The following is a 24,320-nucleotide window of genomic DNA, read 5'->3' as shown; positions in this document are numbered from 1 at the left end:
CAAAGAGCTGCTTGCGCACTAGCGACGGGGAGCAGCAGCACAGGCCTCAGGCCGTCCGAGAGCGACGCGTTCGTTGCGCCGAGACCAGGGAATGGGACAAGAATACATTGCATGAGGGGACTCGACTTCACTTGCGCGTTCGGCACTTCACTTGGCCGAGGATCATTTCTTCACAACTGGAACCTGAGGCCATCAACAAGATACGTCCGGATGTTAGGTGGTAGCCACCGGTGGCTGATGGCCAGTCTTGGCGCAATGACTAAGCTCCAGCCACAGCCCAACCTCCAGACGACCGACCGACTCAACGGCAACCTCTGAACTCTGCCACCCCTCACCCTCGCCCTCACCTCACCACACTCCCCATCTGACCTCCACACTCCACAAGGCGCCCACTGCTGCACGTCCTCGCTGCCGTTACTACGCCCTTTGCGCCCACTCTGCGCCCTCAAACTTCCACTTTGCGAACCCTGCTAGGCTCCCCACGCGCCCGCCGCCGCCGCGTTTGCCCGTCGCGTCTCCGCCGACCAAAACAACGCGGCGAGAGCCCGCCCCAACCCCCGGGCCGCTCCATCTGCCATCCACTTGAACCTTCATCGTCGCCATGTTTTATTCCGACAAACTTCTCTCCAAGACTGGCCCTTTGGCGCGTGTCTGGCTGGCCGCCAACTTGGAGCGCAAGCTTTCCAAAAGCAACATTCTCCAATCCAACATTGAAAGCCATGTCAACACCATTGTCGAGTCCGGTCAGGCTCCCATGGCCCTCCGCTTGAGCGGCCAGCTGCTCCTCGGCGTCGTCAGAATCTACAGCCGGAAAGCCCGCTACCTGCTCGATGACTGCAACGAGGCTCTCATGAAGATCAAGCTGGTGAGTCTCTCGCCCTGTTCGTCTGAACCATCCTAACACGGTCGCAGGCCTTTCGTCCAGGAAATGTCGATCTTCCGGCAAACCAGGTCCAAGCAGTGAACCCTGCTTCTTTGACGCTCCCAGATGTCTTGACCGAGATGGACCTGCTCGCTCCCATGCCTGACCCCTCGTTGCTCTTGTCTCAAGAGCCCGAGATTGAGACCGGTCGCCGGGACCCCACCCTCCTGGATCCACCTAGCCAGTACTTGCTGGACACCCAGGACCGCCAGGCCCAAGAGACCCTACAGCTCGGTGATGACGACCTTTATCTCGACATCAGCGAAGGCCCGGACATCACCATGGACAAGAGCATTGAAGTCGGTCGCGATGCGCCTCCACCAAGGGATCTGGAGGACGAAATGGCCGCGACTCCGAAGCCCCTCGAAGTCGACGGCATTGAACTCGATTTCGGCGACGAGCCTGACGTAACCACTACCCAACTTGGCCGCAGACTGAGCCTTGGAGACGATGACATTGCCATGGGAGGCATGGATGAAGAGATGCCGCAGTCTGACGACGTCCAGCAGGAGGAGGGCCCACGTCCTCAGCAGGAGGCCTCCCGCGCTGCGACCCCTGCAGAGGAAGAGCTTGCGCCAGCTCAAGAGGAGAATCGTCAGCGCGAGTCTGCTTCGCCTCTTTCATCAGCTCGTTCCAGTGTTGCCCGTGAACTTGAGGAGACGTTCCATTTCAACCAGGAGCCCACCGTTGTTGAGCCCGAGGAAGAATTCGTCACCCAGGCACAGCGGGTCAAGCGCCGCAAGGTCATTTCGGCTGATGCTGAGACTGAGCTGTCCAACTCTCAGTTCAAGGCGCTTCAAAACGATCGCTCCCAGATTCTGAAGCCTGCCACCTTCTTGCCCAGAGATCCCGCTCTGCTTGCCCTGATGAACATGCAAAAGAGTGGTGGCTTCGTCTCGAGCATTTTGGGCGACGGACGCAGCCAGGGCTGGGCGCCAGAGCTCCGCGGTATTCTGTCTCTCGAAGTTGTCCGCCGCTCCCGCGATCTGAAGCGCAAGCGCGACGAACCCGCCGTCGCTGGTGTTGAGGAAGGAGAAAACGTTCCGCAGCTCGAAATTCCCGACGAGTCTGCCATTGACTTTTCAGTTGGTCCCGTTGACGTTGGAGGCGACACAACTCTCGAAATTCAACAAGAGCAGGCCGAGGAACCCGAGCGCGCCGCATCCGTGGAGCAAATTCGCGAGGATGACGAGGAAGAGGCCATGTCCCCATTGCCCGGTGACAACTTTGACGAAACCACCATGCCTCTGCTGCACCCTGCTGACAGCGGGCCCGTTTCCGTTGGCACCCGCCACGCCGTGCACCTGCTGAGAGAGAAGTTTGGTGCCGAGGCCGAAAGCTCCCCCAACAAGCGCCAGCAGCGCTCCGTCCTTTTCCAAGACATGCTCCCAGAGCGCAGCACCACGCGCGCCGACGCCACCAAGATGTTCTTTGAGTGTCTGGTCCTCGCCACCAAGGACGCCATCAAGGTTGAGCAAAAGACGGACGAACTGGGAGCCCCCATTCGCGTGCGCGCCAAGAGGGGCCTCTGGGGTGACTGGGCTGAGATGAGTGCTGGTGGCGAAATTGCAAGCCAGGCGCAGACTGAAGAAGGTCAGGCCGGTAGCAGCGCTGGTGCCGCAACGGGTGCTCAAGGCATTGCGGTAGCAATGGGCTTGTGATGAAGCTGCCCGCGCTACCTCTATTTTGGCACCGACTCTATGATTCTCTTTTGCTCTTGTACGTTGACGGATAGTTGTAAATTTTGGACGGAGGATGGACTGGACCGAAAACTGGCGCATTTTGGCAGGTTGGATTGGCGGCGTTTTGAGGACACATCCGGTCTGTATACTCCCGTTTGCTTATTGGGAGACGTTTGAGGTTTGCTCCTTTTCTTTCCGTGGTTTTCTCTTTTTGGCCGTTTGCTTTTTGGCTTGATGATGGTGGAACGCTTGGGTATTTGTTCATTTCCGCATTCCATCTTTCATCGGAATAGTGAGGTCCGTCAGCCAGTGGTTCCGCTCAGCAATCTCATGGCTGCTGGTCATGAGCACGACTTTGAGACGGCGCGGGACTGATGCAGTTGGAATTGGGATTGAGTAGATAGAGTGCACTGGCAATCTGAGAGGTTTCCAGGTGTTTTCCGCTATTTCGCTCGATGTGCAAATACCCATTTTAGGTGAAGCAGAGTGAAGTCATGGAATACAAGACGACCGGGAGTAGGTACTGCCTGGATGTACCGGTAGGGAGCCATGACGTTGATTGAGACAAGCCGGGGATTAGCCGTTCCGGGATGGCCATCTGGCAACACCAGGCACGAAGCACCAGCATGCAGCCCGAGATCCATGCAGCTTCGAGAAGACCCAAAGAAGGCTGTGCCTGATAACTCAAGCTCCTTCCACTAGACTCCACCTAATCAACACCTCCAGCCCAATTCCGCTCCATTCTCATTGTTCACATTGTGCGAAATGATGTACTACCGCCTTTAAAGCTAAACAACTCTATCCTCCGCCAGCGCAGCGCTCCTCGGAGACACCACGTCTCCCGGTTCTAGTCTATCGACATGAGATTACCGAATTGGCTGCTCAGCAGCCATCTCCCCTTGCTCTTCGCCGCGCTTGGAGCTCGATGCGCCAGAGCCAGCCCGCCGATCAATGTAGCTCTCAGAGCTTCGTTTCTGTCGCCGCCTTACCTGGTCGAGCTTCTGTAAGCTCCCGATAACTCATGGCTTGACGATACAGCTAACTCGGGCTAGGGAGACTGCGGCAGAGGAGAATGCCACGTCTTACTTCCCCCTGTTGGATCGCATAGCAGACGGCTACTTTGACGACAAGGCAACTGAGAATGAGCTCTACGACGCGTTCTTGAAGCTCCTCCAGAACGATGGGCATATTACAGATCCCGCAGCTTTGTCTTCTTTCCAATTCGCCCTCTCCATTCACTCCGCTGCGCCCCGGATCGAAGCGCACTATCAATTCTACAATACGTCGGTCGAGCCGTCGTTACAAGCAGCGCAAGGACAAGACTGTGAGGTATGGGCACTTCAGAATGGCAGGCAGTTTTGCTCGTCAGATTTGGCGCAAGAACATGGAGCGGTTCGAGAGGCACGGTATGTCGACCGTCTTGACATGTTTGTTGCCATTGTTGATTTTGATTCAGGACTGATGACCTCCCGTTCGATCGTGCTTTGAGCACCGCAGAAAACCAAGCCCTCACAATCGTATACGCCGACATTACCTCACCCAAATTCCGCGCTTTCCACAAGACAATCGCAAAGACTACGAAAGAGGGAAAATCTTCGTACAAACTCCGGCACAAGGCACCTGTTGATGCGGACAGAAAGTTGCTTCCCATCACAGGATACGGCGTCCAGCTAGCTCTTAAGCGCACCGACTACATTGTCATTGACGACCGAGAAGCCGAAGAAGCAGGACACGACGCTCCCGCGCAAAGCAGCCTCCAGGATGAAGAAGTGGCAGATCTCAAGCCATTGTCGGAGTCGGAGCTGAAAGGATTGGGTCTCAAGGCAGGAAGCTTTGTCATGCAGAGCGATGAACCATTGGACACGTTGGTCCGATTGGTGCAAGACTTTCCCAAGCATTCGAGCGCAATCGCGGCGCACAACGTGACGAACGATTTCTTGAAGGAGCATCGGGCGAACAGGGAGGCGATTCTCCCGTCTGGATACAACATCCTGTGGATCAATGGTGTGCAGATCATGCCTAGGAGCATGGATGCGTTTGCCCTGCTGGAACATCTCAGGAGGGAGAGACAGATTATCAATGGCGTCAAGAGGCTGGGATTCGACGCACCTAGTGCTATTCGTGTCCTCTCTCACCAGGCCATTTCCAAGGCAAAGGACAACGAGGAGCCCCAGCGATACGACTGGAGGGATGATGCTGAGGGGGGTCATGTCATCATGTGGCTCAACAGCATTGAAAAGGATAAGAGATACGCAGAGTGGCCGACGACGCTCAAGGCTGTAAGTCTGAGCAAGAATTTTCCAGTGGACATAGACTGACCTGCACAGCTGCTCCAACCGTCCTACCCCGGCACTTTGCCGCAAGTCAAAAAAGACATTCAACGCACCGTGGTTCCTCTCGACTTTTCCGAACCCAAGGACGTATCATTGGTGGTGGATACGCTGCAAACCATGGTCAAGAGGGGCCTTGCCATGCAATGGGGTCTCGTGCCTGTCGTCAATTCCCCTTCTTCAATCGAGCAGGCCAAGGTGATTTATCATTTGCAGGACACGCACGGTCTCGCTGCCGTACTCAAGTATCTGGAGGGCTCAATCAAGGCCCGTCAGCTGTCGACCCCTCACAAGGGAACGTACGAGAGCGTCACCAAGGACGCCAAAGTGCGGCGGGATCGTGTCGCGAGAAGCCTCCAGGAAGTTATCAAGCACGAAGACGCTACTTCGAGGATCGAAGCGACGAAGAAATGGGTTTCTCGCCTTGGAGCCGAAGGTCCCACTCCTCCATTCTTTGTCAACGGCGTTCCTCTTCCACGCAACGACGAGTGGCTTCCTGCCATGAGCATGCGCGTTACCCAGGACCTACAGATGATTCAAAAGAGCGTGTTTGAGCAGGAATTGGACGAAGACGCTTGGGTTCCTGGCATCTTTCTCCAGTCAGCGTCTCTTAGGCGGAACCCGCTCATCGTTCCTGAAGATGAAAAATCGTTGAGGTTTATCGACATGGCGCAAGTCTATGTTGAGCATGACGAGACCATTGCGAAGCTTCCGACAATCTCGGCAGCCGACGACTCGGAATGGTTCCAGTGGGCTCAGCTCATTGTCCTAGGAGACTTTGACTCGGAAGCTGGGACGAAGCTGCTGGTCGATGCCATCCAGTTTCAACAGGATCATCGAGATGTCGAGATTTCCCTTGTCCATACCGGCGCGTCTTCCAAAGAGCCCAAGCTCTCCGCAAAGTTGTTGAAACTTGTCGAGCAGGGTAAGCCGCTCTCCATGGAGGAAATATCCAACGCAGATGTCGATGCGGCGGATTTGGCCAAGTATGCCGCTCGTTGGGCGGAAGCCCATCAACTTGCCCGAGTCCTGGGCTGTGAGCCGGGACAAGAGTGCTTGGTCTTGAATGGCAGAATCGTTGGTCCGATTCCAAAAGACAAAGAGTTTGCCAAGGAGGACTTTGAGACTCTTTTGACGTATGAACGCCAGAAGCGGATAGAGCCAGCTGCGCGGGCAGTTGAAGACCTCAAGCTGTCTGACAAGATCACTTCGCCTGGTGGCTCGGCCCAATTTTCGTCGCTCGTCGCCCTCTCCACCGTCTCTGACGTCCCCGAAGGAATTTTCGAGACGCCTCCCACCATGAGGAGAGATGTGTTCAAGTTTTGGAATGACACTCACACCGCCATCAAGACGGGTGATGTTGAGACGGCAACAATTCAGATTGTGGCGTCCATCGACCCTTCATCGGAGACGGCGCAGAGGTGGATTCCCATCCTCAAGGTCTTGTCCGAGATGAGGGGCGTGCACATGCGGCTGTTCCTCAACCCCCGGGAAAGGCTCGATGAGCTGCCAATCAAGCGATTCTATCGCTACGTATTGTCTTCCACGCCAGAATTTGAGAGTGACGGCTCGACCAGGTCACTGCAGGCCCAGTTCAGCGGCATCCCTTCGGAAGCCTTGTTGACAATCGGCATGGATGTGCCGCCGTCGTGGGTTGTTGCCCCGAAGGAGTGCATCCAGGACCTCGACAATATCAAGCTGAGCCAGGTCAAGGGTCAGGCGCAAATTGATGCCGTGTACGAGCTCGAATACATTCTGATCGAAGGTCATTCGCGCGACACTACCAACGGCATGTATCCGCGTGGCGTGCAGCTCGACCTGCGAACCGTGTCGAATCCACGCTACGCCGACACCATCATCATGTCGAACCTGGGATACTTTCAGTTCAAGGCAAACCCAGGCTTCTTCAACATCGAGCTGCAGCCAGGTCGCAGCCAGGACATCTTCACCATCGACAGCGCGGGCACGCTGGGGTGGTCTCCGGCGGCGGGCGACGAGACCAAGGAGATTGCTCTCACCAGCTTCCAAGGCGTGACGCTGTACCCGCGGCTGTCGCGCAAGGCGGGCATGGAGGAGGAAGACGTGCTCAGTGCGCCGACGTCTCTGGCCGACGACCTGGCGGAAAGGGGCGCCGAGCTGGCCGACGGTCTGTTGTCCAAGATTGGCCTCAACGTCAAGACGGGCAACACCATCTCGCGCGGGCTACAGTACGCGTCACGATTGGGACTGGCCACGGACAAGGCGCCGGCAGTGCAGGAACAGCATGCCGACATCAACATCTTCAGCGTGGCCAGCGGGCACCTGTACGAGCGCATGCTCAACATCATGATGGTGTCGGTCATGAAGCACACGGAGCACAGCGTCAAGTTCTGGTTCATCGAGCAATTCCTGTCGCCATCGTTCAAGTCGTTCCTGCCGCACCTGGCAGCCGAGTACGGGTTCCGCTACGAAATGGTCACGTACAAGTGGCCGCACTGGCTGCGGGGGCAGAAGGAAAAGCAGCGCGAGATCTGGGGCTACAAGATCCTCTTCCTCGACGTGCTATTCCCGCTCAGCCTGGACAAGATCATCTTCGTCGACGCGGACCAGGTGGTGCGGACGGACCTGTACGAGCTGGTCACCACCGACCTGCAGGGCGCGCCGTACGGCTTCACGCCCATGTGCGACTCGCGGACCGAGATGGAGGGCTTCCGGTTCTGGAAGCAGGGGTACTGGAAGAACTACCTGCGCGGGCGCAAGTACCACATCAGCGCGCTGTACGTGGTCGACCTGGCGCGGTTCCGGCGGCTGGCGGCGGGCGACCGGCTGCGGCAGCAGTACCAGGCGCTCAGCGCCGACCCCAACTCGCTCAGCAACCTGGACCAGGACCTGCCCAACAACATGCAGGCGCAGCTGCCCATCTTCAGCCTCGACCAGGACTGGCTGTGGTGCGAGACGTGGTGCGACGACGACAGCTTGCAGCGGGCGCGCACCATCGATCTGTGCAACAATCCGCAGACCAAGGAGCCCAAGCTGGATCGCGCCCGCAGGCAGCTGCCGGAATGGAGCGTCTATGATGACGAGATTCGCGGTGTTGCGAGGAGGGTGCGGGGCGCGGGGAAGGAGGAGGCCGAGGTCGTTGTTGCGGCGGGAGGCGGTGGGGGCGCGGAGGGGAGGGTGGACGTGGCGGATGAGGGCGTGGAGCAGCAGCAGCAGCAGCCAGACAAGAAGAGGGAGAGGGATGAGTTGTAGACTGTTGTACTCACGTAGTGTTTGTCGGACTTGACTTGACCTGCACGGTTTGAATGAGCGTGCGTGTAGCAGCAGCGGGGTGTCTAGAATAAGGGAAGAGGAAGACGAAGACGAATAGACAGAGACGAAAGGAGTCTGGATCTGACGAATTGTTCTCCCGCGCTCTAGAAAGAAGTGTTTGTTGTTTGTTTGAGGTCTCTTTTTGGCCGTCCGGAGTGTTTGTGTGTATGCAATTGGTCTAAATGCTCCTCCTGGCTGTGAACCGCAAATATGTACGTGGGCAGGCACATGAAGGTCAGAAGTGAAGCGACGCTCACTGCACCCACAAAACCACAGGCGGCGAGGAGAATCAGCAGCCCAGCTCAGCTCAGCTCAGCTCGCCAGAAAAGCAATCCTAGCCCCTGCGTACCTAGGCCGGTCGTCTCATTCTTCCAACAAATGCTTTCAGCCACCCAATCAATGGCAAAAAGAGTTTTTGGCAGTTGAGTTCCCGGCCGGCCGGTCGGTGACTAGTAGCTAGGGTGAAGTAGATGATGACGTGGAGACAGGAATGGGATGGATATTGGATGAGGATGAGGAAGAGGGGAAGAGGGGGAACAGAGAGCACGGATGGATGGTGGATGGATGGCAGCCAGCCAGCCAGCAGGAGACACGAGAGAGAGAGCCAATCACCCGGACGGAAGAAAGAAAGAGAGGAGAAGGGACGGCACATGAAGAAGAAGACACCGTCGTCACGCTGTTCTGTCAACAAACGCAAGCACTGCAGGTAGTTGTTTATTGATTGATTCTGTTCGTTCATCCTGAAGACTACCGTCGCCACCGCAGCAGCAGCAGCACAGAAGAAGAAGAAGAAGAAGAAGAAGGAGAGGAAGAAAGTGATGGTGAGAAGCGTACACTACATACATACATGCATAAACAGCAAAGGGAAGGGAAAAGAAGCGAGCGCAGTGGGCGCATGCTCAATCGAATCAACGCGCCGCCGCCACCGCCGCCGCCGTCGTCTGCTGCCATGGGGTGTTTGGGGGACAGTCGTGCGGTGGAAAAGCACTCGCATCGATCCAATCGATGAGGCAGGCAGGCAGGCCATCCCATCCCTTGAGGCGCTCACTCGCTTCTCTCGCCACTCGGCGGCCGCCGCTGACACGGCGTTCGTCTCACCCGTGCTGCTTGCTTGCTTGCTTGCACGCATTTCCTCAGGCCATGCACGATGCGCGCGCCGAAGGAAGGAATCCAATGGCCAACGGCGACGCCTTGCGACGACCTGCACTCGTCATGACGGAACGGGAAAACGGAATATAGATGGAAAAGAAAAAGAAAAAAGAAAAAAAAAAAAAAACGGGCGGGCGATGATCCAGAACAACTGAAACGAGGATGACGGGACGGGACGCAGGGGAGGAGGGGATGGCGCGTGTCATAAGGAGCCGGGGGCAAGAAAAAATCCAAAAATCAAATCTAAAGAATTGTAGAAGAAATAAAATTGGGGCGTGTTGGATAGGGGGGTAAATGTAAATGTGAACAACCGAGCCAACCCACCAACCAACCAACCAAACAACCAAACAAAGACTTCCCAACTGCGTACGTGCAAATAATGCAAAGACGTTGCCAACCGACCAACCGCCCCAACCAACCGTTCAAAAATCTCGAAAAAAAAAGGACCTTCAATCATTACCTAAACGTGCGTGCGTGCGTGCTCCCGTTCTTGTCTCGTTGCAACCAGCGTCGCCGGCCGGCGTGATTGGTGTGCTCATTACCAATTTGCGAATATGCTTGCTTGCTTGCTTGCTTGCGGCACGCCCCTGCAGGTCTGTCAAAGACCATGCCCAAGGCGGTGCTCTGCGAAGACTGGAGTATCGAATGTTCAAAAAGCGCTGATGGACGGACAACAAACGACAAACGTAAGAAGAAGAAAAGAGAAGAATGGTGATGCAAAGCCGTCCATGGTCATTGTCAAGGATGCAGCAAGGTGGTGGTGGTGGTAGTGGCTCATTTGGCTCCTCCCCACCAGCCAAAGATGCTCGCGCGGTTGGCCGCCTTGCGCTCCTTCTCCGCCTCTTCCGTCTCCTTGACCAGTCGCAACGGGCGGGGCTTGTTGCCCGTCATGACGCTGGCGCCGGGCCTGTCAGCGCTGCTCGCGACGCTGCGGGGCGGCGACGGCGCGCCGTCCACGGCCACGGCGCTGTCAGTGTTGCTGAGAGAGTCATGGCCAGAGCCCTCCTCGTCGATACTGGCCCGGGGAACGCTGCTAGTGCCGCTGGCAATGCGCGACCCGGAGTTGCGGTCACCCGGTTGGTTGGGAAAGTTGAAGAGCGAGTTGCGCGGGCTGACAATGTTGGGCGACATGGGCCCGTTGCTGGGCCCGTTGCTGCCACGGTACATGTTGTTAACGACCGACGACGCATTGTTGCTCCATTCCGAATTGGCGCGACGGTGCCCGTACGCCCCCGATGAATGGCGGATGGGAATGCTGGGGGCGGTCGTGGGGTTGGACGTGAGACTCGGCTCCTCGCGTGGGGGAGGGGGCGGCATGACCGACACGGGACGGGGACGCGGCGTAGGAGCATTCCCGCCTCCACCCACCACCGACTTGGCACGTTGGAGGAAAGATGGGCCTTGAGATTCCCGCTTGGGCGGCGGCGGTAGCTCCTTTTGCGTGTTTGCGCTGGCTGGCTTGGGAGGAACAGCGTCGGCCTGATCGTGGCTCAGGACGGCTTCAAAGCCCTGGTGTTGGAGCAGGCGCTCGATGATCTTGTTGATGTATAGAGTGAGCGCTTTGTTCTGGTCCTTGAGCGCGTGGATCTCAGTTTCGAGGCGGCGCTCGTGGGACTCGGACTCGACAGCGTCGCCCAACTCGTCCGCCAAGCTTGTGTTGGGCCTCTCTGAAGAAGCAGGCCGAGACATTTGCGTGCTGCGCAAAAAGTCTCCATTCAGCGTCTTTTCGCTCAACAGCAACTGGAAGCTCTCATTGTCCTCCATCAGACGGGCGTTGGCCATGCGAGTTTCGAGCAGAATCTTCTCCAGCTCCTGAACCCGGCCGCCGCCCGCATTCTCCATTTCGATGGATTTGATCTGCGCCTCTGCAAGCTCCAGGCGCAACGACTCAATGACCTTGTCTTTTTGGAGAATCAACTTGGAGTTGTTTTGGGAATCGCTGCGCTGGAGCGCGCTAGGAGGGGCGAAATGGCCGTTTTCAATGTTTTGGCCTGAGGGAGTTCGCTCAGGTAACACTGCGACTGTCAGCTGGAGTACCACAGGGTCGCGAGGGTTGCTTACAAGGTCTCGAATTTCTGCGCTCGATGCGCTCGTCGCCAGCGCCATCGCCGCGCTCGCGCTCGGCGATTTGGTCCTTTAACCGTTGAATGACCTCTTGCAGTTCGTCCTCACGTGCCTGTGCTTGATCCTTTTCCTTCATGGCGGCAGCCCGCTCGGCCTCGTATATGCCCTCCAGTTCGCGGCGCTGTCGCACGGTTTCGCGCTTTTCATTCTCGAGGCCCTCGACTCGTTCTTCTTCCTCGTGGACACGCTCCTCGAGCTTGGCTTGGTCGTGGATGGCCTCGTCGAGCCTGGCTTTGAGCACCTCGATTTGTTTCTGGGGCGTGTTAGCCACGGCGAGGCAAGGTGCGCAGAGGTAAACAAACCTTGTACTCGTCCGACGAAGCTTCGGCCTTGAGCAGCTGTTCCTTGAGGTCCTTGACGAGGGCAGCAGCTTCTGCCTTGGCGTCCTCTTCGGCGGTGTCGACGGGCGGAGGAGAGTCCTTGGTCAGCGACGAGGCGCCGGGTCTCTTTACTGCAGCGCGGGCAGACATTGGGGTTCCGATGGAGCCGGCCCTAGCGGCAGGTCTACGAGTCGGGGCGGATGAAGGCGAAGACGGGGTGGTAGATCTCGCGGGAGTGCGACTGGAAACCCCTGACTGAGAGGCGGCAGAAGAGCGCGAAGCAGCACCGGGCGGAGGGGGTTTCTTGATGGAAGCAGACATGGCTGACGTGAGGAGTGTGTCAGTTGTCGATGTTGTGGCGCCAAGGCAGGTTACCCTAAAGATAGTGCGCGGGTGCTAGGGTGTTGGGTGTGGCTAGGCGCAGCTGTTGGTTGTGATTGAGTGGACGATGAACGTTGGAAGTTGTATTGTTTTGATGGTGGTTGGAAGGGCGAGGGAGGCCGGGACGAGGGCTTGGAGTGGACTTGATTTAGGGAGAAGAGCGGACGGGCGTTTCATGCAGACAGCAAGTTGCTGGTCTGGGAGCTGCCATGGAGTGCGTGCTAGCTAGGTAGTTGGGAGAGCAGAAGCCAGAGAGGCCGCAGACAAGGCCGCAGAGGGGCCCTGCATTGGCTCGCCCTTGGTTGACATGTGTGGTAGGGCTGGAACAGGACACAGCCATAGTTTGCTCCACTGAGGCTGGAAGCCGCATGCATCATCTCGGATGGGGCATGACAGCCAGCCGATTCGCCTGTACTGTAGCTCAGGCTCAATCCAGCGGTGGTGGCCGTGCAAATGAAGTGGACTCTGGCTTCACTTCACCTCGACCCTGATGCCCGACCCCGACCCCCCGACAGCACCGCACGGCCACACGTGCCACCCGGACCCGGACTCCGGCTGGCGGCCATCTTCGGCCCGTGCGCCCACCGCAGCCGACCTCCTCCCGGTCCCGTCCGCTGAAGCCCCTGGCCGCCCCTCCTCTGCCGCGCCGCTGATTGGCTCGCCTATCTCTCTCTTCTCAACTAGCGTCCACTGACGCTTCCCTTGTCCTGAGAAAACTGCCCGGCGACCTTCCTCTCGACATCAGCGACTCTACCAACCTCTCCGCCGACCTCTAGTCTTTGCTCACCAACTCCGTCAAAATGGCCCCCAAGAAGAACAAGACCGCCGACTCCATCAACTCGCGGTAAGCTTTCCCGCATCTCTGACGCTTGAACTCGAGCTGACATTTCGAAGCCTCGCGCTTGTTATGAAGGTAATTCTCTCCGCCCGCCTTTCCCGCCCATTTTCCGTCGTTTTCGCGACACACGCTCCACTCGTCGAACCAGTCAATGAGGAGGATTGTACATGTGGCATTTTGGCTGCCGCGTGAGCGCCGCGCTCAAAGTTCTTGTCCGTATGCTGGAGAGACGAGTGGAACACGCGCCGGGACCATCATCGAACACGGCATTTTTTCCACTTGCGACCACCTCTTCACAGCCCGGCGCATGTTGAGATGCTCTGCACCGCACAACCGCAAATCCCACGACCACTTGGCTAACTCCCAACAGTCCGGAAAGGTCACTCTCGGCTACAAGAGCACCCTCAAGACTCTGAGGTCCGGCAAGGCCAAGCTGGTCATCATCGCCGCCAACACTCCCCCCCTCCGCAAGTCGGAGCTCGAGTACTACGCCATGCTCGCCAAGACCCACGTCCACCACTTCGGCGGCTCCAACAGTACGTGCACCCCTCTTGCAACCCACGGCCAGACGTCAGCCATGGCACACCGGCAGGCGCTGGTCTCCCTGAGAAAAAGTCCAAGCCCGGACTTTGGAGGGAAAACTCTGGCTAACTTGTCCACCCCACAGTCGAGCTTGGCACCGCTTGCGGTAAGCTCTTCCGCTGCTCCACCATGGCCATCCTCGACGCCGGTGACAGCGACATTCTCTCCACCAGCACTGCTTAAATGCAGTTGACTAGAGGCGGGGAAAAACATCAAAATGGGGTCTATTGAGCACGGAGTTGAAGATATCCAAATGTACTCGAGATCAAAAATGAAGTTCAATGGTCCTGACCAAATGCCTTGCTGTGCCTTATGACGTGCCTGGATTCCCATGACTACTGCAAGCCGAGGCTGAGCAGCCAGCTCACATCTCAGAATAGCTCAATAACGAACAAATGCGTCATGCTGCGGATGAACGCCCACCCCGTTAAGTCCGTGCTGTGGCAGTGATTACATTGTTGGAGTGGCGGGCGCGATTACCAATCTCTTCCGAATCGGGTCTAGCGGCTGGGGTGGCTCGCTACACTGGCTATTACCAATCCTGTCCTAAAACCTCTTGCTCCCCGACGACGACGACAACAGCCCCTCCACCCATCCAGCACCACCGCCAACACCGTCAAAATGGCCCGTCGCCCTGCTCGTTGCTACCGCTACTGCAAGAACAAGGTCCGTTTGACCCTCTCCGCGCCCGACACCGATGAGATGCGGCCTCGCCGCTCGTGGGCGATGAACCATGGCGAATGCCACGGCCGCCGCCGCCAGCTCGCAACCCGCTCGTCGGACGTCTTTCGAGGGCAAGAGACTGATTTTTGAGCGTGTAGCCGTACCCCAAGTCCCGCTTCAACCGCGGTGTGCCCGACCCCAAGATTCGCATCTTCGACCTCGGCCGCAAGCGCGCCAACGTCGACGAGTTCCCTCTCTGCATCCACCTCGTCTCCAACGAGTATGAGCAGCTGAGCTCCGAGGCCCTCGAGGCCGCCCGCATTTGCGCCAACAAGTACATGGTCAAGACCGGCGGAAAGGAGTCCTTCCACCTGCGTGTCCGCGCTCACCCCTACCACGTCGTCCGCATCAACAAGATGTTGTCGTGCGCCGGTGCCGATAGACTGCAGACCGGTATGCGTGGTGCTTTCGGCAAGCCCAACGGCACCGTTGCCCGTGTCAACATTGGCCAGATCCTTCTGTCCATCCGCACCAAGGACAACAGTATGTTTTTTCGCTGTAGAAAACGAAATCAATCATTCTGACTCTTCCCAGACCGCGCCACCGCTCTCGAGGCTCTCCGCCGTTCGCAGTACAAGTTCCCTGGTCGCCAAAAGATCATCGTCTCCAAGAACTGGGGCTTCACTCCCCTCCGCCGCGAGGAGTACGTCGCCAAGCGCCAGGCCGGCCAGGTCAAGGTCGACGGTGCCTACGTCCAGTTCCTTTCCAACAAGGGTCCTCTCGAGAGGAACGTCCGCCGTTTCCCCTCGGCCTTTTCCACCGAGGCTTAGATTCGTTAGCTGAGGCTTGGTTGGGATGGAATCAAAATGGTTGAAATGACAAACGGGAATACCATTCATGGGCTCTTCTAGGCGTTGCGAACTTTGTGGCTTTTGTGCTCTTGCTGGCTCAAATGGCGGGGCCCCTACTAGTGCAGTGGGACTTGCAATAGAGCGAGAATCCGAGGCATGATGAGACTTCCCTGGCTGGCTCTGAATGACGTTCGTTCGTTGCAATGTGAACCTGAGGTTGTGGAGGCTGCCGCTGTACATGCTAACTTTTTTGCGGGGTCGAGCCGTTTGCTAATGTTTCCAGTGCTGACCTTGTACGACAGCCACCATCTCGATCCGTTCCACCTGTGAAAGGCAAGCTGGTTTGCATGCACGCCATCGAAATGCCCCTACACAACGCAAACCGCACCAAAATCTCCAACGTCGCTCGAGGACCAACCTACATGCTACAGGCCGCATCGGGCATCATTCATGACCGCGATTGGTGATGGATGAAGCCTTCCGTTGTACGTGCTGCTCCAGCCCCTCCCGAAAAAGACGCTTTCGCCAAGGACGCTCAACAATGCCATCCGGTTCATCCATTCGTGCCTTTCGCACGGTCCGGGTTGGTCTACCACGAACCGGGTCTCGTTGTTGGTTGGGCTGAACCCAAGTCAAGAGAACGCCCGCATGCCCCCCACGGATGGGTGGATGGATGGGATGGCGGCCCACGGAAGTCTGCCGCTGCCTCCCTTGGTTCTGCGATGGACCCTGCACCGACGTCGCTGCCGAGCAGTTCGGTTCGTCCTTTACGCAGTCTTCCTTCCTGCCTATCCGCTGCATGGCAAGGCAAGGCAGCCTCCGCTCTCGCATTCTTCTGCCAATGCCAATGGATGGGCCGTCCGTCCGCCCGTCTAGAAGTGCCCCACGGTTGCCAATCCGGTAGCCCTCCCTTGATGCTTGGCTGGGCTGGGGCTGCTGTGTGATCGTTTTTGATTGCTGCCGCTCCTACGGGGAGGAGGAGGGGCAGGAGGGGCCGGAGGAGTTTGTCTGCCTGCCTGCCGTGGACGGATGGATGGACGACCTGGCCGAGAAAAATTAAAGCAAAGCAAAGCTAAGCTCGCTGCAGCCCGCTTTCTTATTTGCTGCTGCTGCTGCTGTGCCAATGCAGATGCAGATGCCAATCCCGTAGGTTGAAGCAGGTCAGTGAGGTCAGGTAGCCCGCGGCTCTCTCTTTTTCTTTCCCTTCTTCTTTCTTTCTTTCCCTCGCGCTTTGGTTGTCGATACCTTCTTCACGTAGGTACCTACGCATCTTTCCTCAGTCAATAGTCAGTCGCTGCTGCTGCTGCTGCTGCTGCTGCCGCCGCCGTCGTCTCCGCCCGTCTGCTGCATCTGCCGCCGGGTACCAGGCAGTCAGGCAGGCAGGCCCTCTCAATTGCATCTCACGACAGCGTACCTACATACGAGGCGTTGCTGCGCCGAGATTGTTCAAAGAAGAGAAGGCAACCCAGAACAAAACGTGCACCACTTCTTCTCCAGCGCCGCTTTTTTGCTGTCCGTCCAGTCAAGTCGAGTCGAGTCGACACGATACGATACGGCTCTCTTGATATCCCCACGCTGCGCTCCTCTCCATTCACGCCTCTCTATCCTCTGCTCTGCTCTGCTCTCCTGTTACGCTACACGGCCTCGCACCAATACTCGCGGCGGCATCCACGAACGAACGACCCTACCAGCCGGCCAGCCGACAGCAAAACTAACCAAAGCGCTTCTTCATACAGTAAACACATATTTGGCCTGCCTATCTCCGCCTCCACCTCACCAATCAACCAAATCAAACCTGAGCCAACCCATCGACGCCATCAGCCATGTCCAAATCCGCCTGCATCAAAGCCATCGTCATCGTCCTCGGCGCCCTCCTCTGCCTGCACTGCATCGACGACAAGCCGCCGCGCCCGGGTACACCGGGCAGTTGGGACTCGGGCAGTCGGTCGTCTCGTGGAGGACGTGGACGTGGGAGCGGTAGCGGCGGCGGCGGCGGCGGCCGGGGTGGTTATAGTGGCGATGGTTATGGGGGAAGAGGAAGAGGCAGCGGTCATGGGGGCGAGGGCGCAGGAGGATACAGGGGCGAGGGCGTTGTTGGTGGGAGTGGTCGGATTGGTGCTGGGAGGGGCGTGGCGAGGCATCATGGCCATGTTGATCATGGACATACGCCGTTTGCGCCGCGGGTGTTTTCGAAGAATATTGCGTGAGCAGGGGGATTGCGTGGATGCCTTTCTGGATGCTGGACGCATGCTGGAGCCCGTCGACCGACGAACCAATCTGCAAACCAACATCACACCAACAAGCAAAAGAGCAACATCCCCTCAACTCAACCGCTGGAACCCCTCGAACCGCGCTCCTCAGCAGCATCTCACCTCTCGTCTCGGCCACCACCGCACACCTCGCCTCCTCTCTTTTCTTTTCCCCGTCGCGTCACGTCATCCCAGCCTTCCACGCAACGGCGCAATCGCGCAAAAAGGCCCTTCTATCCTATCCTATCTATTGGCCAGGCAGACAACAGTCGACAGACTACAGATCACAGTCAATTGACCGAGCCAGCTAGCATCGCTTTTACCGTGGGGTATACCCCAGCTTACCGGGCTATTTCGTCGAGTACGATGCCACACGATGCTATACGATGCCATACAATACGGCACGGTCCTGGCTTCTCCGACTGACCGGTCAATTGATCAACCGGCTGGCTTGGTTGCTGGCAGAATGAAGCGAGGGAGGGAGAAAAGGAGTCGGCGCCGCCTGCTCGGGAACTGAAATTTCAAATCCAAATTCAAACTCGACTTGGAATTGGACCTGGACCTCGAAGTCGAAGCAGCTAGCCCCCCGCCAGCCGGGTCTGTTTATCCCGGCGTGGTGGACGCTCGACTGCTTTGTTGCTGGCGAGCTGGCAAGGTACAGCGGCGATGCGGGAGACGGGCAGACTCTCTCTATACGCTTCATAAGCGATATTGTTAGATGGCGGAATGAGACGGACTGGAGGGGAAAGGATAGCAGGAGAAAGAAATCACAGGAGGGAGAAAGAGCAGAGGGGCACAGAGGCGTGAAAAGAAGAGGGAAGAGCGTGGCAGTAAGTTTATCAGTTGCTGCGATTGGACGAGCATGCGAACAGGCATGGAAAGATGGGCGAGGGACGCGAGATTTGTTTGGAGGTGGTGTGTGGTGTTTTGGTGTCAGGGCTGGAGGCTGTGGGTTGGAGCCGAGGCAGTCAGTCTGATCGGAGCGACTGGCAGTTGTGGATGGTACTGGTAATGGTGTTGTTGACAATGAATAATGGTAGCGAAGCGCGGTGCAGTGAGATGAAGAGCGATTGTGAGGTAGAGATGGCAGAAAGTCGGCCTCGATGTGTTGTGCACCGTATTTATACATGCATTGAACAACGTCTGGTTCTTCGTCTTGCTCGCTTTCTTGAGCATTGTAATGTCTAAACAACAAAGAATCTTTTCATCCTGCGCCTTTACTGTCAAGACTGTCCATCTGTCTGTCTGTCTGTCCGTAGGAAATGCTGGTCTAGAAGAGAGGAGAGGGGGTATCCGATTACAAAACAAAAAGCCCGCCAATGCCGCTGCGCCGTAGTGAAGGAAAAGAAGCAAAATGAAAAGGGGAAAGAACAAAACTAGACGACCTCGTCCCTCTCCCAGCCCTTGGCGCGCAGGTGCTCAATGCCCTTTGACGGGTGCGGCTTGGCCCGGTCCTTGTACTCGGCGGCGTAGGGGTTGGGATCGCTCTTCTGGTCGAGGTTGCCCAGCGTGTGGTTGACCTCGCGGTGCTTTGCCTCGTCGGCGCGGATGTACAGCAGCAGGTCGCGCATGGAGCGGTGGCCCTCGGGCATCTTCCAGTAGTCGACGGCGATGTCGGGGGCCTGCATGCGCTCCCACTTGGGCAGGCGGCCGGCGTCCAGGTCCTCGAGCTCGCGCGTGTACGTCAGGACGGCCTCCTCCTCGAGGTAGCCGACGAAGCGGTGGCAGGTGCGCGGCGACACGAGGTACGAGAAGAACATGGCGTTGAAGAAGACGCCCTGCGCGCCGAGGACCAGCAGCCGCATCAGGGGGCCCGGCTCGGCCATCTTGAGGAACGTGAGCAGGTGCATGCGCTCGTTGTACGACTCCTCCAGCAGCGTCTCGATCCACCCGTTGTCGCGCTTCATGCGCCGCATGCTGTGCAGGTGCCGCAGCACCGCCGCCACCATGCCCGGCACGCCCGCCACTGACTCGAGGAAAACATTTCGCATCAGGTACTTGCGCTCCGACATCTGGAAGGGCTCGCCGCTCTTGCTGTGCTTGTAGCCCGACGCCGTGTCGAGCGTCCACCGCAGCAGCCGCGTCATGGTCAGCGCGACGTAGTCCGACCACGTCTTGGCCTCGCGGTGCGAGATGGCGACGGATTGCATCTGGTCGGCAGTGTAGCTGGGCACGTCATTAGTTGCTGGTCGCTGATTGGTCGAGTGGGGAAGAAACTCACATTGGATGGTCCCAGGCGGCGGGCGTCTTGCGGACCTTGTCGGTTTCCTTTTCAGGGAAGAATTCTTTGATGACCATGGACTTGGTCGTCGAGAACGGCTGCTTGCGCGTGGTCCATGGCTGGTGTTGGAGGGCGATGGAGGCCGGCCTGAGGCTCACAACCGTCACGCCGGACAGGCCATGGAGGGCTTTGAGGGCGTTGGTAGCGGTTGTTGTCGAGGACAGCTTGGGGCAGACGGTGGCTGCTCTGGTGGTGTACATTGAATGTAGCGTGGATTGTGTTGATGGAGTGGAGTTGCAGTGTTGATTTGGCTTGAGGTATGGAGAGAGGTATGGTGGCGAGGCGCGTGGGAAATTTTATATCGAGGCCGCAAATGGAGGTACACGGGAGGATTGGTAGGGCACGAAGACAAGTCGGATGGGAGAGACGTGGCTGGGCACGGCAGATTGGCCGAGTCCCAAGGTAGGGCAATACTGATCCGTTTGCGTCAGGCTTTGACAGTCTCTTCAGGTCGGCGACCTCTTCCTTCAGCCCTGAGCGAAGCTCAGTTGCGCCTTTGTCGCCCAAAGCGGCATAGCGTCGCCGGACTGCCGCATGCCGTCGGCGCCCCGAGTCTTCCCGTTGCGACAACGAAAACCATCCGGAGACTCCTCTGGCCTCGTGCCCGTTGCAGTGCCTTCTTTTTGTCAGCCTCAATTTTGTTTGGTGTCCTTGTCTCTGGCTTTTTGCTCGTCTTTGACGTCAGCTGCGTCATCTTGATTCTCGATCCATTTGCTTCTTTTGCACTGCTGACTCGTTCCTTTCAGGCTGCATTGTGCGAGCAGCGAGACCTACCGTATCGCACCAACAATTGCTGATGATGACTCCAATACCCAGCGGCCACTTACCGCGCCTATTATTGACGGGCCTCTATTTCCAGCTCTTGTTCCACAATGCGTTCCGTCCCGTCCCGCGGCCCCATCAGATTAGATCAAATACACTTCCGCCGCCGGCTCTGCGTTCCTGAATCTCACTCAGGTCGCACTGGATGCTCTCAGTCCAGCTCGGTACAGGCAGATCGGCAGACCTACAACTCACTTCATTGTCCAAGGCGCCCGTTCCCAAGCTCTTTCTCCTGCCTGCGACACCGAGTCTTCACGCGGTCGATTCAAAGCGCGGCCGACAGGCGAGTTTCGGAACGGCGCGAGGTCCACGCTTCAGGGAGTGGGTGAGCGACTGAAGAGACTGCCTGTCTGTCCCGGCACCCCGAGGCTCGGTCGACGCTAGCAGTTGTTGCTGGCAAACGGACCCCGTTCGATCCAGCGCACAGGCTTTCCCGTGGCTCGTCGGCGCGCTGGGTGTGTTGGGAAGCAGTTTCTTCCCCTGCATACCAACTCGTCAAGGACCAGGGAACAGAACAGTCTCAGTCGTCGTTGCAACGCGGCAGACGAAGCTCTGGTGCGTCGGTCGGCACCATGATAACGCCTGGAACTCAAATGAACGACGGGCACAGCCTCGCGCAAGGAGAAGCGTGGAGGTGATTAGTAGGTCACGTTCCGGTCGATGATGTCGTCGACTGTCTCCCGCCTGCCGGCAGTCGCGTGGCACGCACCGAACCCGATTACGCAGAATAGACTGGGGGGCCGGCAAACCTACGACGTCGATCAGCGCGGCAGGTCTGTGCCTGGGAAAGGCAAATCGACGGCTCGACAAGCCTACAATACAATTGCCGTTTAACAGACTAAGCCTATGGCTTTATTCTAGCACCGTTTCTCTTGCGCCTGCTGTCCTTGGTGCTGAAATCCGGCTAAGACCGGTTACGATCGGCTACATGCCCCGACTCCACATATGATTTCGACGGCGGTCATTGTCGGCGACATGTGAGCGTTTAGATGAATGAGACAGAGGGATAGGAGTCCATCGTTCAGCCTCTCCCACCACGACGTAAACAAATCGGCATTTTCCGCCGTAGACTAACGGACCGGTCTACATCCTAACCAACGCATCTCATTGTCACAGCACCCACACATTCGCGGAGATGCCGCAAGCTGTACAGGATTGGTTGGGTCGGCACCTCTTTACTTTCTCGGACTAGTGGTAGATGGCATTTATCTCATTATACGGACACCACCTGCGCCTATATTGACACCCCCACGCCTATTGAAATGCCTCCCCTGGATTAAGCTTTATCTTACTACTTTTTACCAATAATGTACCTCCTTACGCGCAGCTACCTTAATATAAGGTGTTTAGAGTTGCCCCGCATAGCCTCTCATTAGTAATACCATACGCCTAAACTCTAGTTGCTACACTAGGTCAACTATATAGAACTCATGGTGTAGGTTTTCTGCAGAGGCGTTGTGGTGGCATGCGCGCCCACGACAAGTTGAGGGCGAAGCGGTAAAAGTTAGCCGTAACAGCGACGGTGGCAGCAGCAGTGGCGCGCGCCGCTTCGCCGTCCCCGGGTAACACTGATGGTGGATACGGCAGGGATGCCTGTGCGCCGCTTCGGTTGCTTCCGGGGTGGGTGACATTAGTGGTGACTGGCACGGTGGAGTTGTCCGTTTTCCATTGACCCCTGCCATCTCCCTTTGCGCGCATCTCCTCGTCGACAAACTGACAACCACAATCTGCACCTTCTTTATGGTGTCAGTATAGAATTTGCCGGCGGGTGAGCGGGTGAGCGGGTGAGCAAGCACACGGGAAGGGCCGCTGGATCCCTGATCCACTCTGCTTACCTTGTAGGACCGTGTGGCCATCGAGTGTCTTTCTCGGACAGTCGGTTGCTCAGCGCCTCGTCTGGTGCCGTCTTTTGGCATGTCGCTTGGCTCGTCCCACAACTTGCGGTCGGTCGTAAAAAGGGGGAGAGTCAGGAATTTCAAAAACTTCGAGTCAGTTATTTGGGCGCACACTTTCCTGACACTCTGGTTCCAATTCTGACACCCCCGGCCGCCTACTCCACCAGCTGCAAGTCTTGCAACGTCTAAAGCTACAGGTGTTGCGTGTGATTGGCCGCGCTACCGCGCTGCCACCCTGTTCACTCTCGCGTAGCAATCTTGCCTGATCAGTAAACTGGACGAGGTTTATAGTATCGATTGTTTATCTACTCCCTGACTTGGACAGCTTTCCTACCGGTGCTTTAATCATAATTCCTGCCGCGTCTTCATCTTTATCCGAGTTGGTTTCGGCAGCGGCAATAGTAGCAGGGGCGATAATGTGGAACACTTTGAGCGGCGAGCGCAGTAATGACGGCGGGGCTGGGGCTGGCGGTGAGCTCATGGTGAGAATTAGTTGCGCAGTCGAGGTGAATGGTCAAGGAGCCGGCGAATTAGAGACCGCTCACGTTTAGTTTCAAACTTGACAAGATTCGCAGCCGGCGTATTTGGGCAGGGGGATGGCAGATCTGGAGAAGGGGGGTCAGAAGAAGGAATGGGGGTGTCATGTCAGACAAGTGTTTGTCCACATTTCTCTCAAAGGTACTGGAGTGTGTAGTGTCAGGAGAGTTTGCGTACTCTGTTTGTTGACCACGAACGACGACGCCGACGGGCGCGAAAACATTTTGATTGCGTGTATCGTACTAGACAGTGATTGTATGGACATTTAGCTACAAAAGGACTGAGAGAACAAGAGGACCAAGTAAATGTCAGAACGCAAAGGACAGTCAGTAAACACGCAGTCAAACAAAAAGTACGGCCGAGACACTGCAAAACCGGCTGCAGGTACGTCGGAAGCGTTCTCTCGCCAACCGCCCCAGAACCAACCACCACCACATCAGTTGATCAGAGCAGAAAAGATGGTTGAGTCCGTATCATACGAAGCGATCCTCACACACTCCTTGACGCCGCCAATGTAGCTAAACGGCAGACTAATGAATTGTCCGTTCTGCTCATCCGCAGGCCCGACAGCCTGCACCAGCTTGTTCGCACCATCCGTCAAGGTGATTTGATCAGGAGCCCTGGGCGTGAAGATCTTCTTTGCGAGATTGGCCGTGTCGAAGATGATTGACACGAGGCGCGGCCGTTTGCCCTTATAGTCACCGTTGACGCCCTGGCAGGTCGTCGAGCCCGATTTGGCGAAGATGGCGACCATCCGCGAGATGCTGACGCAGGCGGCTTTGGCGCCGCAGCCTCTGTCGGGGCGGTTGTTGGTGCTGCCGAGGAATTCGGGGACGCAGATGAGATCCCCGCAGGGCTTGCGGCTATGGGACTTATCATCAGTGTTGTTTCGAGGACCGAACCGAACGGAAGACGCCCGGTTTCCTTCCTTCATCACTCTTGAACCGTTTCCTTGTTCTTCTTCTTCTATTTCTTACTCACTTTTGTTCGAAACTGTCGTTTTGTTAGTGACATTTCCTTGGATTGTCCTCTCTCTCCCTGTCTGCCGGCCATCATGCATAATTGATTATTTACCCTATTCTCGTTCTACCCTGGAGGCGGATACATTGCCAAACAAGGTCGTTGTGATCGCAAAACGCTTGGCAGAATACGAGGCCGGGCTGCGAGCACTGGTAGGGCTGTATCTCCTGTCGTTTCTCGAGGCCCTTTTCGGCTGGCTCGTCAATCACGCTGACATCCGTGCGAGGACTCAGTTTGGGGACGGGAGAGACAGGATTGCCGTCGAGGAGTGGGTTCTTTTGGACAGGATGCCCGAACACGAGCGTCAGGAGCGAGATAAGGATGAACAGGTAAGAAGTCATGATGAAGGGTTGCTGGTGCATTCAAGGCGGGTTTCTTTCTGA

At 57.2% G+C, this 24,320-nt stretch overlaps 9 protein-coding genes across 9 annotated transcripts; 4 read left to right on the top strand and 5 right to left on the bottom strand.

Annotated features, from left to right (window-relative positions):
* The first annotated feature begins 270 nt into the window (after positions 1 to 270).
* J3D65DRAFT_679387 (Rec8 like protein-domain-containing protein) lies at positions 271 to 3,040 on the top strand. Its single transcript, XM_066803683.1, has 2 exons — positions 271 to 865; positions 913 to 3,040. Exons 1-2 carry the CDS (start codon positions 602 to 604, stop codon positions 2,581 to 2,583), a joined length of 1,935 nt encoding a protein of 644 aa, XP_066652257.1. The 5' UTR covers positions 271 to 601; the 3' UTR covers positions 2,584 to 3,040.
* A 424-nt stretch (positions 3,041 to 3,464) lies between these two features.
* J3D65DRAFT_670128 (UDP-glucose:glycoprotein glucosyltransferase-like protein) lies at positions 3,465 to 8,165 on the top strand (the record flags this gene model as incomplete). The annotated part of the gene is made up of 4 exons (XM_066803266.1): positions 3,465 to 3,607; positions 3,657 to 4,010; positions 4,061 to 4,883; positions 4,932 to 8,165. The coding sequence occupies 4 exons, from the start codon at positions 3,465 to 3,467 to the stop codon at positions 8,163 to 8,165; spliced, it is 4,554 nt and encodes a 1,517-aa protein (XP_066652256.1).
* Positions 8,166 to 9,989: 1,824 nt separating this feature from the next.
* J3D65DRAFT_58302 (uncharacterized protein) lies at positions 9,990 to 12,243 on the bottom strand. The gene is made up of 3 exons (XM_066797725.1): positions 11,801 to 12,243; positions 11,436 to 11,751; positions 9,990 to 11,389 (listed from the first exon to the last, which is right to left on the bottom strand). Exons 1-3 carry the CDS (start codon positions 12,137 to 12,139, stop codon positions 10,149 to 10,151), a joined length of 1,896 nt encoding a protein of 631 aa, XP_066652255.1. The 5' UTR covers positions 12,140 to 12,243; the 3' UTR covers positions 9,990 to 10,148.
* A 677-nt stretch (positions 12,244 to 12,920) lies between these two features.
* Positions 12,921 to 13,911, top strand: J3D65DRAFT_633552 (60S ribosomal protein eL30). The gene is made up of 4 exons (XM_066801129.1): positions 12,921 to 13,043; positions 13,094 to 13,112; positions 13,408 to 13,573; positions 13,705 to 13,911. The coding sequence occupies exons 1-4, from the start codon at positions 13,000 to 13,002 to the stop codon at positions 13,800 to 13,802; spliced, it is 327 nt and encodes a 108-aa protein (XP_066652254.1). The 5' UTR covers positions 12,921 to 12,999; the 3' UTR covers positions 13,803 to 13,911.
* A 284-nt stretch (positions 13,912 to 14,195) lies between these two features.
* On the top strand, positions 14,196 to 15,300 carry J3D65DRAFT_633544 (60S ribosomal protein uL16). The gene is made up of 3 exons (XM_066801128.1): positions 14,196 to 14,285; positions 14,441 to 14,825; positions 14,877 to 15,300. The coding sequence occupies exons 1-3, from the start codon at positions 14,241 to 14,243 to the stop codon at positions 15,110 to 15,112; spliced, it is 666 nt and encodes a 221-aa protein (XP_066652253.1). The 5' UTR covers positions 14,196 to 14,240; the 3' UTR covers positions 15,113 to 15,300.
* Positions 15,301 to 16,950: 1,650 nt separating this feature from the next.
* Positions 16,951 to 17,283, bottom strand: J3D65DRAFT_670124 (uncharacterized protein; the record flags this gene model as incomplete). The annotated part of the gene is made up of 1 exon (XM_066803265.1): positions 16,951 to 17,283. One exon carries the CDS (start codon positions 17,281 to 17,283, stop codon positions 16,951 to 16,953), a length of 333 nt encoding a protein of 110 aa, XP_066652252.1.
* Positions 17,284 to 17,746: 463 nt separating this feature from the next.
* Positions 17,747 to 18,772, bottom strand: J3D65DRAFT_58265 (uncharacterized protein). Its single transcript, XM_066797722.1, has one exon. The coding sequence runs from the start codon at positions 18,509 to 18,511 to the stop codon at positions 17,813 to 17,815; it is 699 nt and encodes a 232-aa protein (XP_066652251.1). The 5' UTR covers positions 18,512 to 18,772; the 3' UTR covers positions 17,747 to 17,812.
* J3D65DRAFT_58223 (alternative oxidase-domain-containing protein) lies at positions 18,635 to 20,216 on the bottom strand. The gene is made up of 2 exons (XM_066797718.1): positions 19,604 to 20,216; positions 18,635 to 19,548 (listed from the first exon to the last, which is right to left on the bottom strand). The coding sequence occupies exons 1-2, from the start codon at positions 19,861 to 19,863 to the stop codon at positions 18,759 to 18,761; spliced, it is 1,050 nt and encodes a 349-aa protein (XP_066652250.1). The 5' UTR covers positions 19,864 to 20,216; the 3' UTR covers positions 18,635 to 18,758.
* Positions 20,217 to 21,912: 1,696 nt separating this feature from the next.
* J3D65DRAFT_660800 (uncharacterized protein) lies at positions 21,913 to 23,035 on the bottom strand (the record flags this gene model as incomplete). Its single annotated transcript, XM_066802582.1, has 4 exons — positions 22,715 to 23,035; positions 22,615 to 22,654; positions 22,321 to 22,571; positions 21,913 to 22,198 (listed from the first exon to the last, which is right to left on the bottom strand). Exons 1-4 carry the CDS (start codon positions 22,859 to 22,861, stop codon positions 21,914 to 21,916), a joined length of 723 nt encoding a protein of 240 aa, XP_066652249.1. The 5' UTR covers positions 22,862 to 23,035.
* Between the last annotated feature and the right edge of the window lie 1,285 nt (positions 23,036 to 24,320).

Source organism: Phyllosticta citribraziliensis, assembly GCF_038025025.1.
Source record: "Phyllosticta citribraziliensis strain CPC 17464 chromosome Unknown J3D65scaffold_10, whole genome shotgun sequence".
Lineage (NCBI taxonomy): Eukaryota > Fungi > Ascomycota > Dothideomycetes > Botryosphaeriales > Phyllostictaceae > Phyllosticta > Phyllosticta citribraziliensis.
This window is presented reverse-complemented; position numbering and strand designations above follow the sequence as displayed.

Bases quoted from the DNA above. Each gene is read 5' to 3' on its own strand.
- J3D65DRAFT_679387 (XM_066803683.1), top strand. From the start codon at position 602: ATGTTTTATTCCGACAAACTTCTCTCCAAGACTGGCCCTTTGGCGCGT. The intron at 866-912 runs GTGAGTCTCTCG...ACACGGTCGCAG, and splicing joins CTCTCATGAAGATCAAGCTG to GCCTTTCGTCCAGGAAATGT.
- J3D65DRAFT_58302 (XM_066797725.1), bottom strand. From the start codon at position 12,139: ATGTCTGCTTCCATCAAGAAACCCCCTCCGCCCGGTGCTGCTTCGCGC. The intron at 11,752-11,800 runs GTTTGTTTACCT...AACACGCCCCAG, and splicing joins CTTCGTCGGACGAGTACAAG to AAACAAATCGAGGTGCTCAA. The intron at 11,390-11,435 runs GTAAGCAACCCT...TGACAGTCGCAG, and splicing joins GCGCAGAAATTCGAGACCTT to TGTTACCTGAGCGAACTCCC.
- J3D65DRAFT_633552 (XM_066801129.1), top strand. From the start codon at position 13,000: ATGGCCCCCAAGAAGAACAAGACCGCCGACTCCATCAACTCGCG. The intron at 13,574-13,704 runs GTACGTGCACCC...TCCACCCCACAG, and splicing joins CCACTTCGGCGGCTCCAACA to TCGAGCTTGGCACCGCTTGC.
- J3D65DRAFT_633544 (XM_066801128.1), top strand. From the start codon at position 14,241: ATGGCCCGTCGCCCTGCTCGTTGCTACCGCTACTGCAAGAACAAG. The intron at 14,286-14,440 runs GTCCGTTTGACC...TTGAGCGTGTAG, and splicing joins ACCGCTACTGCAAGAACAAG to CCGTACCCCAAGTCCCGCTT. The intron at 14,826-14,876 runs GTATGTTTTTTC...GACTCTTCCCAG, and splicing joins CATCCGCACCAAGGACAACA to ACCGCGCCACCGCTCTCGAG.
- J3D65DRAFT_58265 (XM_066797722.1), bottom strand. From the start codon at position 18,511: ATGTATAAATACGGTGCACAACACATCGAGGCCGACTTTCTGCCATCT.
- J3D65DRAFT_58223 (XM_066797718.1), bottom strand. From the start codon at position 19,863: ATGTACACCACCAGAGCAGCCACCGTCTGCCCCAAGCTGTCCTCGACA. The intron at 19,549-19,603 runs GTGAGTTTCTTC...TGACGTGCCCAG, and splicing joins GCCGCCTGGGACCATCCAAT to CTACACTGCCGACCAGATGC.